Source organism: Glycine soja, chromosome 15, assembly GCF_004193775.1.
Source record: "Glycine soja cultivar W05 chromosome 15, ASM419377v2, whole genome shotgun sequence".
Classification (NCBI taxonomy): Eukaryota; Viridiplantae; Streptophyta; class Magnoliopsida; order Fabales; family Fabaceae; genus Glycine; species Glycine soja.
Window position 1 is genome coordinate 152,178 of NC_041016.1, and position 20,478 is coordinate 172,655.

At 29.7% G+C, this 20,478-nt stretch overlaps 2 protein-coding genes across 3 annotated transcripts; both read right to left on the bottom strand.

Annotated features, from left to right (window-relative positions):
- Window positions 1-414: 414 nt before the first annotated feature.
- LOC114387846 (protein MANNAN SYNTHESIS-RELATED 1-like) lies at window positions 415-3,734 on the bottom strand. Of its 2 annotated transcripts, none has more exons than XM_028348063.1 (6): window positions 3,444-3,734; window positions 2,895-3,024; window positions 2,750-2,820; window positions 2,592-2,677; window positions 1,160-1,739; window positions 415-985 (listed from the first exon to the last, which is right to left on the bottom strand). In XM_028348063.1, the coding sequence occupies exons 1-6, from the start codon at window positions 3,546-3,548 to the stop codon at window positions 728-730; spliced, it is 1,230 nt and encodes a 409-aa protein (XP_028203864.1). In that variant the 5' UTR covers window positions 3,549-3,734; the 3' UTR covers window positions 415-727. The 2 variants fall into 2 exon arrangements, with proteins under 2 accessions (XP_028203864.1, XP_028203863.1); XM_028348062.1 differs by having other exon boundaries at window positions 2,895-3,030.
- Window positions 3,735-15,083: 11,349 nt separating this feature from the next.
- LOC114388646 (receptor-like protein kinase) lies at window positions 15,084-19,067 on the bottom strand. Its single transcript, XM_028349245.1, has 2 exons — window positions 15,733-19,067; window positions 15,084-15,646 (listed from the first exon to the last, which is right to left on the bottom strand). The coding sequence occupies exons 1-2, from the start codon at window positions 18,626-18,628 to the stop codon at window positions 15,291-15,293; spliced, it is 3,252 nt and encodes a 1,083-aa protein (XP_028205046.1). The 5' UTR covers window positions 18,629-19,067; the 3' UTR covers window positions 15,084-15,290.
- Between the last annotated feature and the right edge of the window lie 1,411 nt (window positions 19,068-20,478).

Here is a 20,478-nt window from a genome sequence, read left to right on the forward strand (position 1 = left end):
CTTCCTGCACCTCTAGACTGCTTTCTGCACCTTAATCCGGAATAAATTTTTACATTACATTCCAGATTACATTTCGTAAAGGCTAATCTTGAATGTAAAATTACATTCTGGATTAGGCTTTTGGGAAGGCTAAAAGGGTGCAGGAAGCAATTACCCGTGGTTAACGCTCATAAACACTGGTTGCCTTAGCAAATTTAGAATTTTCAATTTTTAGGGCTATTGGCTTATAAAGGCTGGACTATTTTCCCCATGGTTAATGGTATGGTTATTGAGGAATTGTCCCCTCATTACGTCACCAAAAATAAGTTTAAAGGGGTTAGGAAAAAAAAATCTTTTCATAAATGATTACTATGATTTGATATGATATAATGTTGAAACACAATACCTTTTTACCACGAAAAAAAATTATCCTACTACCAAGAAAAAATATACCTTTTTACCACGAAAGAAAATTCCAATACATGCGATGCCATTATACCATGGAGATCAAACAAATACATTATCTTTAGTTTCACCACCACCAATTATGATAGATAAAAAACTGAGGCAACCAGAATTTTACAACAAAATGTGATGAATAGAAAGCACTCTGTACACATTTGACGGTGAACCCTTTTTGGTGAACGCCTGGAAAAGCAAAAAGCCATAACGGGCAGGTAGTTTGGGAAACTGAGATTGTGTCTTGGAGCATAATAAATAAATAAAGTTGTTGTTGTTGCTGCTGCTGCTAACAGTAACAAGAATAAGCAAAGTGGTTTTTGTTGGAGACATAAGGAGAGAGGAAATTGGAGGCAGAAGCAGATGTAGCTGGAACCAGTATGCGTGTTTTTCCAGAACCTATTCTCTTTCCAACTACATTCGCATAGAACAGACCTGAAATTGCTGGTACGAACACATCACTCTCTGCACTTACGTAAAAGTCAATCACTTTCTCAAATTCAGAATCTAGGAACTTTTTCTTCTTATCTGCCGGCATGATGGCTTCCTGCACCAACCAATAACCAACAAGGATTTTTTAGATTTCTACTTTCTAGTTCATACAAAACAATGCTTCAAGTTTGTATAATTTCCTTTCAATGTCACAATGGAAAAATGAGTGTTAGCATGAGCACTTGTGAGTGTGTCTGTGCGAAAAAGAGAGAGGAACAACTTAACTCACCTTTGTGTAAGTCTTAGGGAACAAATCCTTGAGAGAATCAAGGCTGCTATCCCACCTTGATTCAGTCACATAAACTGTGGTATCCTTGTCAAAACCAATCTGCCTCAAAAATACTGCAATCTCTTGTGCATTGTAGCAGCTTTTCTCCCCATCAATATCACTATTTTGGCAGCCCTTCTTATTCAACATCTCAACCCTCAAGTCCACAGCTATGAATTGCCCATCTGAATTTCGGCTTAAAGTTCTTAGTCTTTCAACCATTGAGTCAACCACTTCATGCATTTCTGGCTGCAACTCTAAACTTCCAAACATTGCTAAGCATGCAACAGAATCAGTGTCACCCTTTTTCCCTGCCTTTCTCATGTTTATTGAAGGGAAGTAAGTTCCAAGTCTTATACTTCCCTTTGTTCTGTATATTGGCTCCACATGTTCAGCTATGTAATCTTCTGTAACCCGATTAGGGACTTTCACAGCAGCAATATTTCGTGTTGATATACGAGTAGGAAGATCCTTTACCACTCTGACCACCCCTTCCATGCTTTTCATGAACACATCAACATCATAAATATCCTCAAAATTCCTGACATTTCAATTATATTAGTTAGGAAAATGTACTTCATTGCACTTAAAAAGTAAATTAGACTGAATTCAAAATTGAGTTTAACATGAGCTATTCATCAATAACATCTACAATTAAGCATGCTCATATTGAGCTGCCTCTGAAGCTAGCTTACAATAACAAAGATGACAATTGGACATTGGTTGTTGGTTAATAGAGTGCATCAAGCTTTTTTTTAAAAAAAAAAAAAAATAGCCTACAACTTGACCAAGGATTTTGGCCCAGCCCTGGCTTCCCTCACCTCAGTCAACAATGTGTTAGTATGTTTAAATAAGGGTGAGAGGGCATCTAAATGAGAAATAAACCTTATAACAATAAAGAACAAATGAAAGTTTTTTTTGCCAGGAATTTTGATCTTGTGGCTGATAAAATCAAACAACCCCCACTTTTCCACGTGATAATTACTTCCATCAATTGTATAATGTTTCATAATGGCAACACAATAGATGTCCAGAGAATGATTAATTAAAACAGACTAGCAAGTGCATTACTTATGTCAAACCAGACCCTAATTATTTGCAAACAAAAAAGCAGGAACAGAATATTTCTTTGGCAGTTGAGAAATAAGCCTAGCTCACTTTTGGCTTATTGTTTACATCAACAGCTTGCGCATATTGGTTGATGACACAAAAATATGATCAACATCAAACATAGAAAGCAACATTGTTATGGTTACTCATTTGAAAACAAAATCAATTTAGACTAAGCTATGCAGAGGTTAAAATATGGAGGGGTTTAAAATAAACATTTTCATTAATAGACACCTCTGTCAAGTATATCCTTCATCTTTTATAGAATAAAATGAACACTAACCACTTGTCACCAGGTTGGCTTCCTCTGATGTCAGGCATCACAAGCGTTGCCCCCAGATTTCTAGCAACAATCACTGCGTCTGCTATCTGAATAAGGCATCACTAGAGTGTCAGAGAATAAGGAAATAATAGCTGCAATTACATGATTGAATAAGTTACCTGAGAAATATGGTACTCTGGGCCATTGGTTAACGCAAAAGTAACAAATCCTTGGGTCTGCTCCACATCATCTGGCATCCATGACAATATAAGTGTCTGTCTAGTATATATGATATGATATAAGTCAACAATTTGTGAGTCTTACCAGAAGATGGCTTAACCCAACACGGTTTTAGGTCATCCACATCTCCCTTCCAAAGCCCTATATTCTTTCTTACATGAGTAGCATCAAACGTAGCAGTCTCAAAGTTGGCATCTTCCGATCCTCCTGGAAGCTTTTCCTTGTATAGTTAAAAAGTAAAAAGCAAAAATGAAATGAAGTAAAAAATTGGCAGTGTGTTCTGAAGAAAAAGTAGGAAGAGTTAACAACTAAACAATATATTTGGCAAGAGAAATTGACTGGCTAGCAATAGGAATCGAATTCACACCCAACTGGAAGGACTGCCAAGTTCAGATATTGAAGTCAATCAATAACCGGTGCAGAAGAGGTTCAAACTATAAAGCATTTTTATTGAAAACAATTATGGTCTCCTCTCCTAGTTCTAGTTTGTAAGTGTAAACAAGGGATCTATAAGCTCAGTGGAAAAAAGGCTTTGGTTTTCATTATTAAGAAGAACTTAGTTATAGTGTTTTTTTGGTGTGAGCGGGCAAATGCAAAAGAACAAGTACCCAGAGAAAAAGATGGCGTGCTTACTTGAAGTGAATTATCGAAGTGGTCTCTTTTGATCATATTTCCAAGCATGACAAACATTGTGAGGGTGAGGACACCTGCCACCACTTGTCTCAAATCCACTCCCATCTCTTCCTAGTTCTTACTTCTGCTTCAAATTCCTAACCTTTTAAGAAAGGAAGCTTGAGAGAGATTCAATTTCAAGTTTCAGCAAAAGATAAGACCAACCACAGACAGAGGCTGGAGCAGCCCACAACCCAAACTCTCTCACTCTACAAATACATACATGATACATATACAACGCTAATACCAACTTCCTCACTTTCTATTTATTAATATTAATATTTATTAATAAAGCTTTCTACTTTTTACACCACCGACACTTCCCCTACAATTTACAAAATTAAAATCATGTCCAAAACCCTTCCTTTTCTCTCTCTCTTTTTCTTCATTCATATATCTTATTTTTTACGACTAGACAACTTTCTTTTACCTTTTAATTTTGGACATTTTTTTGAATATATACATATAAAATTATAAATGAATAAAATGTACACATTACTGTATATACTTTCAAATAAAATCTCAGTTATTTCATATTTATAATATTTGTGCCTAAAGATAAAAATTATAATTTCCTTTTTTTGAAAAATATAACCAATTATTGTGAATAATTACTATTAGCACAATGATTTAGACCATGCATTTTCAGATATCATGTTTAAACCCAGGCTTATGCCATGTTCGAACCTACGCTTCGATAATTTGAGAAATTATCAGCAAACCACAAGATAGAAGTTGCCACCATGTATTTTCAATTCTTACAATAACTTTGTCCTTTATTATATAATATCTTTTAATTTTGATTCAATTGTAACTTGTAAGCATCAATGTTTGAAACGATCACAAAATTTAGAAAGTTTGCATTAGAATTGTTTGTCTTTAGAGACCTTCAAATTTCGAAGAACCATATCAGAATAAATTTATTTAAATGGCCGGTCAAATGAATGAGAAAGTATTCCTAAATGATCATAAGTATCTATGAGAAGGTATTTCTAAAAATAATTATTTAAATTGCAAGTATCAATGTTCAAAACGATTATAAGGTCTAGAAATTACAAATCATAATTGTTTGTCATTGAAATCTCTTTTTTTAAGGTGTTTTTGAATATTCTTAGTGTCTTTGAAATAGATTATATAACATGGATCATATCTCTCTCTCCACATCTAACATATAAAAAAAAAAAAAAACAGATTATAAAAAATGCAGAAACATTCTTTTGTTACTTCAGATTTACGTGTGTCGACCTGTGTCGTTGGACGTAGTTCCAAACATACTATTATATTATACTTCAGACAGCTAGATCAAAACAAATTATTGAAATGGTCATCCCAGATGGGAAAGTATTCCTAAACATTTTTTGTTGTTTGTGTATTAGCGATATTATTTTTTCATAACTATTCTTTTATGTTACTAGAAAACATTAGATGCATTATATGAAGTAATTTGTCTGATAAATTTAAAACAATATTAATGGAGGAAAGATGTTACAAACTAAAAAACTTAACAATGTCGCTAAACAAGTACAAATACAAGACAACCAATCATTCATAAAATTATAGGTAAGTCTGAATCGATGATTTTTTTTTTTTTTTGCGTCTGTTTATCTTCACAACATATATGGATATTTTTTAAACTAGTAAAAACGATGCATACTTAGTTGGTAATATTAATGTTTTTTTTAGACGTCGCTGGAGTATTTACTAAGGAATAGTTGATTGAATACAATAGCGATGAAAAACTACCTTTTATGTCATTGTAAAATTAGCTTTAGTTGATTTTTTTTTTACCTAAATTCAATTCGTATTATAACAAATAATTTTTTGTTCAGCTTGTGCACACCCTAATTATGTTGGTTATCAAAAAATAATATTTCATTCATTTTACAGGGTACTATACTTAATGATTATGCAAATAAATTACACTCACATAATTTTTCTTCCAAATTACATATAATACCACTATTTTATATTTAAAAATGTTACAGCATCCCTTATATATTACACTAACCTCACTAGTGGTTAAAAAAGTAAATAATATTTATACAATTTTACGAAAACTCATAGGTGGTTAATATAATTTACCCAATATACATATTACAACTGTCGGGTTTTTTTTTTAAATTTTGAAACTGATTCTGAATATTATTTTAATCAATAAATTATTTATTACAATTTGATATCGAAAATCTCTTCATGAAGCATGGATTCATTCTAGAATACATTTAGAAATTATACAAGTAATAATTAAACAATAATTATTTATACATGTAAACTTTATTCTACTAAAATTCTTAAATTCTCATTTTTTTTGTCTCATGTGTTTTTTAAATTAATTTTGTAAAAATTCATAAGTAAAAGCATCACAAGTTATATAAATATAAATATATTATAAAAATTATGGTTATATAAATGTAAATAATATAACACATTTATGAATATATATATATATATATATATATATATATATATATAAACATTCATAATTAATCTCACATATATTTTAAAACATTTATACTTATGTCTACTAACATATATTTTTTGTAAAATTATAAAATAATTAAAAGTTATGTAACACACAGATTATTGCCCTAGTTAGATTAAAACTGATAGTTCAAATTAATTGCATATTTAATTATAAATCTCATGTAATTTTCTTTCTTTTTAACTAAAAATTATAAAGTTTTTTTTAAAAAAATCATGTATGTAATGGATAATTATATATATTTATATATGTGTGTGTGAGAGAGAGATGTGTTAAACAGGGGAAATATTTTATTATTCTTTATGAAGTTAACTATATTTGAGATATTACTAAATATTGAGTGTAGACACTTTTTTAACTGGAGATTTGAGTTTTAATTCACTATGTTGTGAATACTAATAGACTAATCCTTTTTCACTAAGTTTAACTTTTGTTCATATTTAAAATGTTATTTATTATATATATATATATATATATATATATATAATATAAATTATTCTAATTGATGCTCTAAAAATATTATTCTACTTTAAGTACGTGTACGTTAGAACTGTAAATTTAGATCATAAATCATAATAGTTAAAATTGAAAATTAATATTATTTTAATTTTAACTATTTAAATAAGACATAATTATTTATATTTATTCTTATGTTCCACTGAAATCTTTCTATATATGTGCTGTGGTTACATGTCTTCGTACAAAGACATCTCAACTTTTTGAAATGTACAAAGACATCTCAACTTGTTCAGACTAAAGTCTCAACCCTTTTTGATACGTGATGTTACTAATACATTTGGTATTTGTTATTTTCATATTGGTAGGTAAAATATCAGGCTGGGTAAGTTTGTTGCAAGTCTTGAATAGCTTTTTTTAGTGTAAACAGTGTGCGATTATTGAAAGTGACTGCAACCTACAAACTATAAACAATTTGTGAAACAACTAATCAATAGATTATTAGATTTAAGGTGAATTAAGTTTTTAGTTTTTAAATTTTTTAAAAATTTGGTTTTTAGTCTCTAAATTTTTATTTAACTAATCAAGGTTATTCAACTTTTTTCCATTAAAGTTTTTAGTCTTTTGATTGATAAATTTTTTTAAATTTTTAGAAATTTCAGCTTTTAAGTCTCTAAACAAAAGTTTGAGTTCATCATTTTTATTTATTTAATAAGGTTTCAAGAATTAAAAACTGAACTTTTAAAAATTTATGAACTAAAAAACTTAATGAAAAAAGTTGATAGACAATAACTGGTGAAACAAAAATTTAGGTATTAAAAATTTTAATGAAAAAATTTTTGAGAAACCTTAACTAATCAAACAAAAATTTAAGAATTCAAAACCAAATTTTTAAAATTTTAATGAATAAAAAATTAATTAATTCTAGATTTAATTAGTCACTTAGACCATGTTCGCTGGTCAGTTTCGCGCGGTATCCTTCCTTTTTCTTTGATAAAGATAAATAAATGATACATTATGAAAGCAAAGGATAACTTGGCTTTTGTATCGTGACAACTCGAGTTTAGACAATTTTTTTTAAAGAATATCAACCAGTGATTTATAGCTATATATAGCCCACATTTATCTCTTCTAAAACCAGTGATTTATGAGTTTAGAGAAAAAAATTTAAAGAATCTCAACCATTAATTGAAAATTAAAAACTAAATTTTAATAAATTCATTATTTGTTATGAATATACATGTAACATTAGTGATTGATATTATTTTCCTCATTAAACCATACAGTTTGTCATGTATTGAGTATTCCATTTTTATCTGTTTATTCATTTAAATATTATTACTTAAATTTAATTAATGTCAATTAGATTTTAAATTTTAAATTCTAAAACATCATGTCAAATTAAAAAAATCAATTTTTTAATATTAAAAATATAATATAATTATATATATATATATATATATATATATATATATATATATATCATCTTTAAAATTCAAATATGATCTTAAGTCCTAACGTGTATCTAATATATTATCTTATATTTTTAATATCAACTAGATTTTTTTAACTTAATTATAAATATTTTTAATTCTATCTTTTTCAACATCTTTAATCTTAACTTGGATTTGAATGTTTTTTTTAATTATTAATAATTAAAAATAACAATATATCACAACATAAATTATTTATCATAAATCTAAAATATAATTTATATGTTAAAAAATTATTATAGATTTTAATTATAAATATTTTCTTATTATAAATTATAACTTTTAATTGTATAATTTTTTTATGTGTAATGCATGGGCTAAAATACTAGTAATGATATGTTTTTCTAGTTTGCTTTATTTTTTTATTTAAATTAAAAATATTCTTATGCAATATAATAAATAAAGTTATTAATTTATTAAAAATAAAAAATATAAAAGATATTATAAAAGCAAGTAAGCAACTAACTAACGGGTGTGAATAGACCAGTTTATATTCATTCATTGAAATTTATTCAAGGATTTGGTTATGCCGTGGACTGCGGGTGGAATGCAAGTGTCAACTGGTAATACACGAATTTAAAAAATAAAATCGAGTGTGAACAAAATTTAGATTCAATTTTTTAGGTATTTTTAGCATTATTTTTTTAAACTAAAATTGGATTTCATTTTTATAATTTTCATAGTAAAAATTTAATATTACAAGTTAATATAAATTATCGAAATGACATTCTGATTATAATTAAAACACCTAAATAATCAAGTCTAAATTTTGTCTAATGATTAATGAAGATAATTGATGGGAGGTGGGGGGAAGGTAAGCAGTAAGATCAAATCGCGATTACCAGAGCAGTAATTGTATTATTATATGTGACGTGTGCTTCAAGTGAACTGCTCACTTATTTATATTCATTAATTACTAAAACCAAATGCTAGTAACAACTAAGAGCCATCATTATTTTTTAATTGAAAATCTTCATTTCGGATGGCCACCACACATGGACAGTGGTGTTTGTAATAATTCTTTAACAATGAATATATGATCTCTCAACTAATCTAACTGCGCTTTTATTCCTGCGGTCCTTGAAGAAGAGGTTCTTGCTTTTAACAATGCTCTGCTTTCAAACGTTATAATAAGCATCGAGGAAAGGCAATTTATCAGCTGCCACTGCATAATCCTTAGGCATGGCAACAGGGCGGATTTGGTCGAGTTTTGCTTACCCATCTCCATTTCTGACTTCTCATTTCCCTTCTTACCTTTATCTCGAAATTCAACGGGATGTATATTTATTTCCATCCTCGTCTCCGATGGGTCCTCGTCTCCGATGGGGTTAGATTTTTTCTACCCAGACATATTTATAAAATTTTATTAAAAAATATAATTTTTCATAAAATAAAAAATATAATTTTAAATAACAACCATAATATATTTTTAGATTGTACGTGACAACATAAAATTCAATATAATAGTTTCATGTTTTAATGTGTTATATATATCTAATGATATTTTTGTAAATTAATTATTAACGGGACGGGTTCGGGGCGGATATTAATAATCTTATCCCGACTACTAACCCAACTTTGGCTATGGGAGACTAAAAAAATAATTTTTCAAGATTCATGAACTAAAAAAGCACACACTCAAATTCAGGGATTAAAATAGTAATTAAATTTTTTAAAAAAACTAATATAACTGTTTTTGTAAAAAAAAATTGTTCTATTTAAACCAAATCTAAATTTATATTGGGTAAAGATGTTTATGGTATGTATTATCCGAGAATCCGAATTGACTCAGACCAACTCATATAATTTATGTTGAATATTTAGTGAATTTATGTCGAACTAGGATCCCAACCCATTCAAATTTGTTGACTTTTTTTGTTGGATCAATGTTTTGATTTGTAATGTTGACTTGTTCATTCAATATGTGAACTTGATGTTTATATTAAATTGTTATTATTGTTATATATATTTTTAAATTAAAAATTAAATATTATTACTAATATATTATATTAGTCGTAATAAGGGCTAGGGGACAACACATTATAAGATTATTATTATTATTTATGTATTTTTTTATCCTTTTATATTAGCATATAAATTTGGACAAATAAAGTATATCTTCATCTATTATACGATACTAGTTTTATGGTGAATTCAAATTAATTTCAATAAAGTTTTTAGCTTATACAAAAATATTAGATTTTAAAATATTATAAACAAAATTTAGATCTTCCATTTGTCTAACGTGAAACAATCCACTCGTATAGGGGTTGGGTTGAGTTAGACTTCACAACAAATTTTAAAATCCTAATCTAATCCAATTGGTTCAAATTTAATTAGGTCGGTCATGGATTTGGTCAAATTAGTTTGAATCTCACCTACAAACACTCTTAATATAAATTATGTTTTTATCTTTTAACTTTTTTATCAACTGAAAAGTTTGTTTGGTTATTTACTAAATAATTTTTTTAATAGCTTTTAACTTTTTTTTAAATGTTATTTCAAGTTTTTTTTAAATGCTAGGTTTTAATTTTAGTTTATTATATTTTTTATCTTAAAATATTTATTAAATTTTCTTACCATCTTTTAAAATAAAAATATAGGGTTTTATTATTTATTACATTTTTATTAAATTTTTTAATTTAACTATTACACTAATAATTTTAGCATTACACATCATGATATTGATAATGAATTTTTTAATTGATAACCATTAATGATAGGTTTATTTTATTTTTTTATTATATTTATATTTTTAATATAACACTATTTATTTTAACCATTATACTACTTATAATATTTAATTTATTATTTAAAAATTATATTTCATGAAATTGATAATCATAAATGTTTTAAATTTATTTTGTTTTTTATTATTTTTTGAATAATTTTATATTAAAAGACTTATTTCAACTGTAACACTAATTAATGTAATAAAAGTATAATGTCAATTTAAGTGTATATTCTTTTTCTTTATCTTAAGCTTGATTAAAAATAATTATATTACTAGTAGAATCTATTATGATTTATTTATATAAAAATTGAAACTATAATTAAAATAATTTATCTATAAATAAAAAATTGAAAAGTTTAAAATCGATTAAAAAAACTTAAATTATAACACCTCAAAATATATTTTTATCCATAAAATAATATTTAAATTTATATAAAAATATTATATAAATATACTCATTTATATCATTTTATATTTTTTAGTTACCAAAACAAATAATTATCAAGTATTTATGATTCAATAAACTAATTTAAAACCTTTCCGTTATCAACTATTAACTGATTCTTTAGTTGTCAATTACTTTTTTCAAACATAACCATAATTTTTCAAGGAAAGTTTTCTTAATTTTTATCAGTTTTTTTTTTTATATTTAGTCAATTTTCGATATGTGTTTTTCTTAAGAATCAATGTCAATAACAATCTTACACCAAGGGTTGTAAATCATATCAAGATCTATTTTACAATATGATCTCAACATTTTTTTAACCCAAACTCCTCTATACTAACAATATACTCTACTGAATTAGTTAACCAAAACTTTCAATTCTAAGTACACTTTGTTTGAAGCATGCAATATCTTAAAATCTAGGTTATATTGGAAAATCTATTTCAATTAGTTTTTAGTTTTTTTTATAAGCTAAAAAAATTTATTTGACTGTTTAATAATAAAAAAATTTAGTAGCTTCTAGAATTATTTTTTAAATACTAACTTCCATTTTTTTATATTTAATTTCTTATTTATTTTTAAAATATTTCTTAAATTTCCTTATTAAGTTTCCTTTTGAATAAAACATGTTTAAATATTTTAATCATTATACTATTATTTTTCATACATATTTTCATATTATACTATTAAATTTAACGAATGTACTATTTATAATATTTAATTTATTATTTCTACTTTATATACTTCAAGAAATTGTTAATAAAATTACAATGTCTAATTAAGTTTATGTTTTTTTACTTTATTTTAAACTTAAAAATATTTTAAGGCGAAGTAGTATAAGATTAATAGTAGAATACATAATATGAAAATGTAATAATTAAAACTAAAAATATAAAAAATAATATATAAATAAAAATTATAGGAGGTTAAAATTAATTGAAAATCAAAATTATAACACCTCAAAATATGTTAATTGTTCAAGATTACCAACGACTTTAGCCTAATTTGTCACAAATAAAAATAGTTTGAGACATGTAATTTATCTTTTCAAACACTTATTTATATATTCCTAGTTTCAAGCAACTATGACAACAATTTCAAGCACACAATTTTTTTTAATGCTAATTAACTTTTTGTTTATGACTGTGAGATCCTAATTCTATCCGGAAAAATTATTAAAAGAAAAAAGAAAAAAATAACGAAAAAACAAGTAGAAGAAAAACATAAAAAGAAAAAAAGGAAATAAAAAATAAAAAGAAAAAAGAAAAGAAAGAAAACAAAAAAAGGATAGAAAATGAAAAAAAAATGAAAAACGAAGAAGAAAAACAAAAAAAAAAATAGAAAGGAAAGAGAACAAAAATTAAAAAAAAAAGAGGAAAGAAAAAAAAGGAAAGAAAGAAAATAAGAAAAAAACGAGAAAAGGAAAAGAAGAACAAAAATAAAACATAAGAAATAATAATAAAAAGAGAAAGAATTATAAAGGATAGAAGGAAAAAAATATTATAAAAGGAAGACGTATGAACATATTGACCTAGACATAATTATAGAGAATAAAAGAATTACACAAAAATATATAAAGAACACATAAAAAATAAGAAGAAGAGGCACAAATCCTAAGAATGTAAAATAAGTTCACGGAAAGGAAGAGTCGAAGAGGCACAAATCCTCTCGTTCCTTTTATTTCATCTATTTCTTTCTTTTGGTCTTTTGCTTGATTCGTTTCAATTTTTCGGTGAACCCTTAGTCATTGATGAGACTCTTAAAATTTTTTATTTTTTTGTAAATATTTGTTGTCCATTTTTTAATATAATAAAAAGCAAAAAACAAAAAAAATGAAAACAAAATAAAAATTGCTATTAACACCATCTTTTTCTTTTGGTCTTCTACTTGATTTGTTTCAACTTGTAGGTGAATCCTTAGTCGCTGATGAGACTCTTAGAATTATTTTTTTTAAAATATTTGTTGTCCATTTTTTAATATAATAAAAAGCAAAAAAACAAAAAACAAAAAAATGAAAACAAAATAAAAATTGCTATTAACACCATCGTTTCCATATATACAGTTTTTTCTTTCATTTTGTGCATGACCCAGGTTTTAAAAAAAATAATTGTAAATAAAATAAATACCACTAGTTACCACACCCCTACTTCTTTCGGCATAGTCCAAATGAAGTATAAAAAATTATTTACACCACCCTTTTTCCGATTTGGCTCTATTATTCTTTTTTTATTTATCATTGTTTGGTTAGTTCATAATGTATTGTAAATATTTCGTCACTTATTTATTTTTCCCATGTTTTAACCATGCACCCTTAATTACTAAGTATCTTCCCCGCTTCTATTTTATCTATTTCTATTCTCATTCGATTTATTTATATATGTCTCATCTATTGATTACTTAACATTATGTTAATCATTTTGAAATTCTATGTTAGTACTCTTTAGTACACACTCACATTTAACAAATGTTATGTTGGCTCTCCAACTTGCTTGACTTCGCAAAGTTTACTGCAAATCCAAAGTCTTTTTTTCACATTTTGTGCACTTCATGTTGGGTCTCCGACTTGCATGGTGGTATTTTAATAATGTGTGAGTAAAATTTCGTGAAAGTAATATTGGGCCTCCGACTTACTTGATTTTACAAAGTATACTTGAGATTCTCCATTTTCTCCACAAACAAATAATCATTCAATTCTTCTTTTTTCTCTACAAAATATGCACATTACTTAAGATTGCTTCAAGGTCCAATGCCTTAAACGATTCTCTCTCATGTTTTCTTAAAATTCAACGTTGTTTCAAGGTCTAATGTCTTAACAACTCTTTGTCACACAATTAAAACAAATCTTTAAAAAAAAATCAATCCAACACACAAACTGTTTTCTATCTAAAGAATTACGTAAGTTTGATTTTCTCATTACACTTGAGGATACGTAGGAGTGATGACAAATCCATCGTCGACCTAAACAACTAACAAAACATAAAATTCCCTTTTTCTCTGAAAAATAAAAATTCACTTTCTTTTTCTAAATAAACAAAAATATAATAAACATAACTCATATTCTCAAGGGAAAATAAATAATTAAAAAGTCACTTTATTTTTAGAACATTCAATTAAAGGTTGTCGTCTTTATGACGAGTGCGTGGAGTGCTAATACCTTTTTCGCACCTAAATGACTCTTGAATCCTTTTTCTCAAATGGTAGACCATTCCTTATCCTTTTTGGATTTTCCGACGTTTTTCTTATATAAACGTTGGTAGCGACTCTCTTAATTTTTCTTTTTGAAAGACCTTTTTTATCACCGTCCTGTCATGACCCACATTATGACAATGATAATTCTTAGATTTTTTTTAAAACATATAATTTAATTTCTATGCACATACATATCATGAATTTGCCAATTTTTCTTTATATATAAAAAATTATAAATTGATTTTCTTTTAAACAAATTTTATTAAATTGATTTATATACATACAAATGTTATTGATTTAATTTCTATTATTTTTTAAGAGTTTAATTTCTACTATTATCGTTGATTGTTAACCCTTTCTGCATTAATAATCAAACACGTGAATCAACTAACGTACGATTGTTTCAGCATAACTAGATGTTTGGAGTTTGTGTTCTCAATAAGCAGTTGTATTAAATACTTAGAAGAAGAGATTTATCGTTTATAATGAGCATACCTGACTCAAACAATATTACTTCAAGTAGATGATATCTTTGGTTTAGACAAAAGAAAAAAAACCTATGCATTATGATTTTTTTTTTTTTTTGCTTTACTGCATTATTTATTTAATCGTATAGTATATCCGGTTCAATAAATTTTTAACTATATGAAGTAAAATGAGAATCCTACGAAGTAAATTACTATATGTTAAATCCCTAATTTCCTTTTGAGGATATGAAAGGATAGTCAAGACTCAAGATTATGTAGCTAACCTCTACCGCAATGTTCCTATGCAATCCTAACTTAATTGACCAAAGTCCAAATTAACCAAACGGTAAGGAGCGATTGCGCAGATAACTACCTATTATTTATATAGTTTGTGCGATAATCAAACACATGAAGAAGTATTTAGCAACTGAGATTCAAATGGCACAAGCACAACTAGTAGCTACAGCTTGCCTATGTAAATTGCATCCACGCTTGTGCCAGATAAGGAGGAAAATGCATTCTCATAGATACCATACCATTACCTAGCCCTTTGTACTTCTTGCCCGTGGATTAGCATCTGCTAACTGCTTGGTAACATCTCTCATTGTGGGTCTCTTGTGTGGATCCTTCTCAGTACATCTCAGAGCCACCATAAGCACTTTGGTAATATTTTCCATTATATGGATATCTAGAAATTCCTCTGCAAGGCTTGAATCAACAATTTGATTAATGTCTCCTGTTTCCCTCCACACAGACCTAACCCAATCCACTACTATAGTACCCTCCATGAAGGAAGGATCTGATTCTGCTGCCTTCTTTCTGGTTATCAGCTCAAGCAAAACTACCCCGTAACTGTATACATCAGACTCCCTACTATTTGTTGTTGTATAAGCATTCTCTGTCACAAGCCAATGTAAACATGTTTATCCATAAGAAAAGGAAAGAAATGTCCAATCAAATAATAAATAAATGTACAAGAGTTACCTGGTGCAATATAGCCAATTGTACCCGGAACAGAAATGGAAGGATTTGAAGCAGAAGACTGATCCAGAAGTTTGGCAATACCAAAGTCAGCAATGTGAGGCTCCATATCAGAGTCTAGAAGTATATTGCTTGGCTTGATGTCTCGGTGCACTATGGGAGGATCACAGTCATAATGGAGATAAGCCAATCCATGAGCAATTCCAACAGCTATCTTATTCCGGACATTCCACTCTAAGGTTAGTGGTGGTGTCTTTTCGTGCAAAACATCATGAAGACTTCCATTTGCCATGTAGCTGTACAAAATTATACCATAATCTTCTCTCAACCAAAAGTCTTCCAATTTGACCAGATTTCGATGCCGAATTTTCCCAAGGGTTTCAATTTCTCTGGCCATGCTCAAGTTCTTACCTTTGCTCGCAGCAAATCCTATCTTCTTCGCAGCAAAGGCTTTGTCTGGACCCACCAGGGCTTTATAAACAACTCCATAGGCTCCTCTGCCAATAATATACCGATCATTTAGGTTTGCTGTAGCCTCCATGACTTCGTTAAGAAGGGAAGAAGAACCCCCTTCAGCAAAGATATGGACTTCCTGGTAAGCTTTTCTTCCAAAATAAAAAATATAAACTAATCCCAGCAACAGCAAAACAACAAGTATTGAGGACCCGAGAGCTATCATCACAATTTCAACTTTACTGAGGCCTTTCTGTTTAGTAGATTTGTCATCACATGGTTTTATAGAGCTTCTTGCAGTGCAAGCCAAGCCATCAGATGCTGAACACCTGGTGGTGGTACATAGGCCAGGATTGCCCAAAAATGATGACAAGGGAGACTTGAGCAATTTCATTAGCTTCTTTGGTACACGACCATGAAAAGAATTGTATGAAATATTGACTTCAACTAAGGAGAGGAGTTCACCAAGAACTTCTATGCTTCCGGTCAAATTGTTCTGAGACAGATCCAGTCTTTCCAAAAAGTTCAAGTTTCCAATCTCAACAGGAATGTCTCCTATCAGCCCATTTGAACTCAGATTCATACCATACCTCAAACTCTGCAATGCTCCAACCGATCTAGGAATTCTGCCACCAAACATATTGCCACCAAGTTGTAGTTCAGAAAGCATTTTATATTCCGACAAGAAAGCTGGGAGGCCCCCACTAAAGTGATTCTCACTCAAAATTAATGTGGTTAGCCTTGTCCAGCTCTGCAGACCTGATGGCAATGAACCATTTAGGAAATTAAATCCAACATCAAACCTGTCCATTTTGGTACACTTTGACAGCTGAGAGGGCAAAGGACCTTCTAAGTTGTTGTGAGCGAGATTCAAAGTTTGAAGATTGACAATGTTCCCTAGCTCTGAGGGTATAGGCCCATTAAATTTGTTCATGGACAAAATTAGGTGAGTGATATGTCTGCAATTTCGCAAACTTGATGGAATTTCACCATGGATTTTGTTGCTGCTGATATCCATATGTTCGAGATTTGGATTGCTTTTGAAATCAGGAAGAGGCCCAGTAAAGTTATTTTGTTGAAGAATTAACCTTCTAAGGGTTGTACATCTCCCAACATCAGGAGGAATGCTGCCTTGAAGTTGGTTGATGCCCAAATTCAGGATGTTTAATTTCTTGCCAAAACACAGATTTGGTGGGATGTTGCCAGTGAATTTATTATTTGTAAAATCCAAAAGAACTAAACTGCTGTTAATTCCCAAGCTTTGCGGTATGACTCCGGAGAACTGGTTGCTAAACAATGAGATGTTTTTCAGTTGCTTGAGCTCTGTCATCTCCAAAGGAAGTTCCCCAGAAAGACTGTTATTATACACAAGGAGATGCTTCAGAGATTTAATCTTCCAGATGCTGAGTGGAATTTCACCCGTCAATTGATTTGAAAACAATTCAAGATCCACTAGTTTTCTAAGTTTTCCCAGTTCACTTGGAATGTTTCCCTCAAGTTGATTGGAATACAGATGTAACTCTGTCAAAGACATGCAGTTGCCAATTTCTGGAGGTACTTTTCCAGATAAGTGGTTCTCGGGAAGGTATAGAATAGAAAGCTTGGTCAGTAGACCAAAGGAGGGAGGAATATTGCCATCCAAATTGCAGTTCACGGCAGAAAATTCAGATAAAGCGCTACAGTTCCCCAAGCTTGAGGGAAGGCCTCCACTAAAGTCATTGAATGAGAGATCCAAATTCTTCAAATTTTTACAACTGGCAGCAGAACCAAAAGGAATGGTACCCTTAAGTCTATTGCTGGCAACATCAAAATAAGCAAGATCATTGAGATTGTTAAGACTCTGAGGCAGGATACCCTCCAAGTGATTTTTATCCAAAAACAATTCTTGTAATTTGCTGCAGTTCCCAATGGATGAGGGAATTGTCCCAGACAACTGGTTACTCTGAAGATACAACTGCAAGAGCTGAGTCATGTTCCCAATACTTGTGGGGATGGATCCACTTAAAGTGTTATGAGAAAGATCAACAAGATTTAGTTGGGGAGCATGAGTCAAGGAATCTGGAATTTCACCAGACAGTTGATTATATGGAAGGCTGAGTAAATTGAGGTTGTGCATGTTTTTGAAGGCGTCAGGTATTTGACCAGTAAGGTTGTTGCTAGCAAGTTCTAAGTACTCTAGGCGACTTAAATTTCCAATTTCAGGTCCTAATTGACCGGCAATACCATAATCTGGGAGGGTAAGGTTGACGACATGGTGGGAATGGTCACATTGTACTCCTACCCAGGAGGAGCATGGAGTGGTATCGGAGGCAAGCCAGGTGGCGTTTATGGAAGGAGGCACGGATGTCCAGTGCCTCAAGAGTGACAAGAGAGTCACCCCATCGGAGGTGAGTGAAGAAACAACAGCACAAGACAAGGAAAAGAAAACAATCCAAATCATGGACATGGTGGAGAACAGCTTCTGCTTTTGCTTTTGCTTTACTTGAGAGGGAGATAAATAAGCATAAAGAAAGCCCTACTTACCTTGGTTGCAGATTACATGCAAGCACCACTGCAAACTGCAAGGGGGTAAGGAAGAGTTTTGGGCTCTGACTCTCGGTTGAAAATGTGAAGAAACTACGAGGCGAAGACTCATGTGACTGAGGCACTGCTGTCCGTTTCATTTGTCATAAATAAACGGTGTCTCATTTATTCAAATTTTCACACTCACATTCACATATTCATTTAATAATGATATTCCTTTAAAAGAAATAATGCTAGTTCGAGTAGTTTCTTGCCAGTTGCAGTTTCAGTTGCCATCCCTGTTTCTGAATATCATGAATGAACAACCGTTTACTCAAGTCAAGTCACTTGAACAAAAGAACCAAAAAAGCGAACCAATTCCACATCTCAAGTCTGAACATTCATAAGAAGCTGGACCTATATAATAAATTTTAGTTACTTGTTTTGATATTAAATTATTTTTTTAAATAGCTGTCGGTGTTTCAACTTGAGTGTCTTTCTGGGCTTTTTTTTTTTATCTGCATAAATGGTGCAAGTGAAAAAGATTTTGCTAAAAAGTAACGTAAATCAACAATCAGAATGTCAATTTAATAAAGTATAATTTTTTATTTTTAATTTAGAAAAGTCGACCAATTCATTTCTACTTTTTTTTTAAACTTGAAAATAGACAGTTTCATTGTTATTTTATTAAAATTTTAGAAGTACAAAATGACATTGTCCATTTTGTTTTTAAGTGTTCAAGTTGATCAATTACTATAAATACAAGTATCTAGTATAGTCTTTAATTATCAAGCATGCCTTAAATCTCAAGACTCTAATTTTTTAATTTTACAAAAAAAATAAAGAACAAGTATTAATATATTAAAAAATAAATATTATATTAAGGCGACTGAAAGAAAAGAAAAGAAAAAGTAAACGAAGTCAAGAACTGCAATGGGAAAGCAGTGTTTTGACCTGACTCATTGTCATTGAGGACAAGAACAAGAGTCGTGCGAAGCAATGCTTTCAGCTTTGTTTATCATAAATCATAAATAAATACATTCACATTCACATTCCCAAAATGATATAATATTCCCTTTTCTTTTAGAAGATAATAAAGAATGAGAAATGCTAATTTGTACAGATGAGAATTGATTATGGTTTCTTGCCACGCCATCTCCGTTTCTGAATCGGGTCTTTAACCATTCAACCTTCCTTTTTTTGTCCCTTCCCTCTTTGCTTTTGTATGTTTTTAAATTCGGGTTAGGCTTCGTGACGTACCTAGAGTTGGGTTGATTTATCCATCATCCATCCACAGGTAAATCTGTCCAATTTATTCATCACAAAAGAAAATTTAAATAGATTAATCCAATCCATCAGTTTATTTTGCATATGGCTAATGATTTATTCATTATTTTTTCAAAATTCAATAAATTGATTCAACTTAATAATTAAATAATTTGACCACGCGCATTCAACGTTGTTGGGTTTATTCTTCGACGTGTCCAAAACATTGTTGTTGATCACCAAGGCGTTGAAGAATGAAATTAACAATCTTAGAGCCAGAGGCTCTTCTTCTGCTGCTCATGCCGCTGCCTCTACAGTGCTGTGAACCGCACGAACTGAAGGTGAAGGCCACTTTGCTGGTACCTGCCATTGTTAATTTTTCTGTTTAATTTAGTGAAAGATGTTATGCAACACACTTTGTCTTTGATCTAGCTTGGCTTGGCTACAAATGCTAATGTAAAGGGTGTTGCTAGGTGCCCCAGCATTATTGCTGGTGCACCCAGCATCGTTAACAAATATTAAAACTGT

Excerpts from the sequence above, each read along its gene's own strand:
- LOC114388646 (XM_028349245.1), bottom strand. The coding sequence starts at position 18,628 with ATGTCCATGATTTGGATTGTTTTCTTTTCCTTGTCTTGTGCTGTTGTT. Across the intron at positions 15,647-15,732 it reads AATTGGCTATATTGCACCAG|AGAATGCTTATACAACAACA; the intron begins GTAACTCTTGTA and ends GGCTTGTGACAG.
- LOC114387846 (XM_028348062.1), bottom strand. The coding sequence starts at position 3,548 with ATGGGAGTGGATTTGAGACAAGTGGTGGCAGGTGTCCTCACCCTCACA. Across the intron at positions 3,031-3,443 it reads ACTTCGATAATTCACTTCAA|GAAAAGCTTCCAGGAGGATC; the intron begins GTAAGCACGCCA and ends TAACTATACAAG. Across the intron at positions 986-1,159 it reads TCCCTAAGACTTACACAAAG|GAAGCCATCATGCCGGCAGA; the intron begins GTGAGTTAAGTT and ends TGGTTGGTGCAG.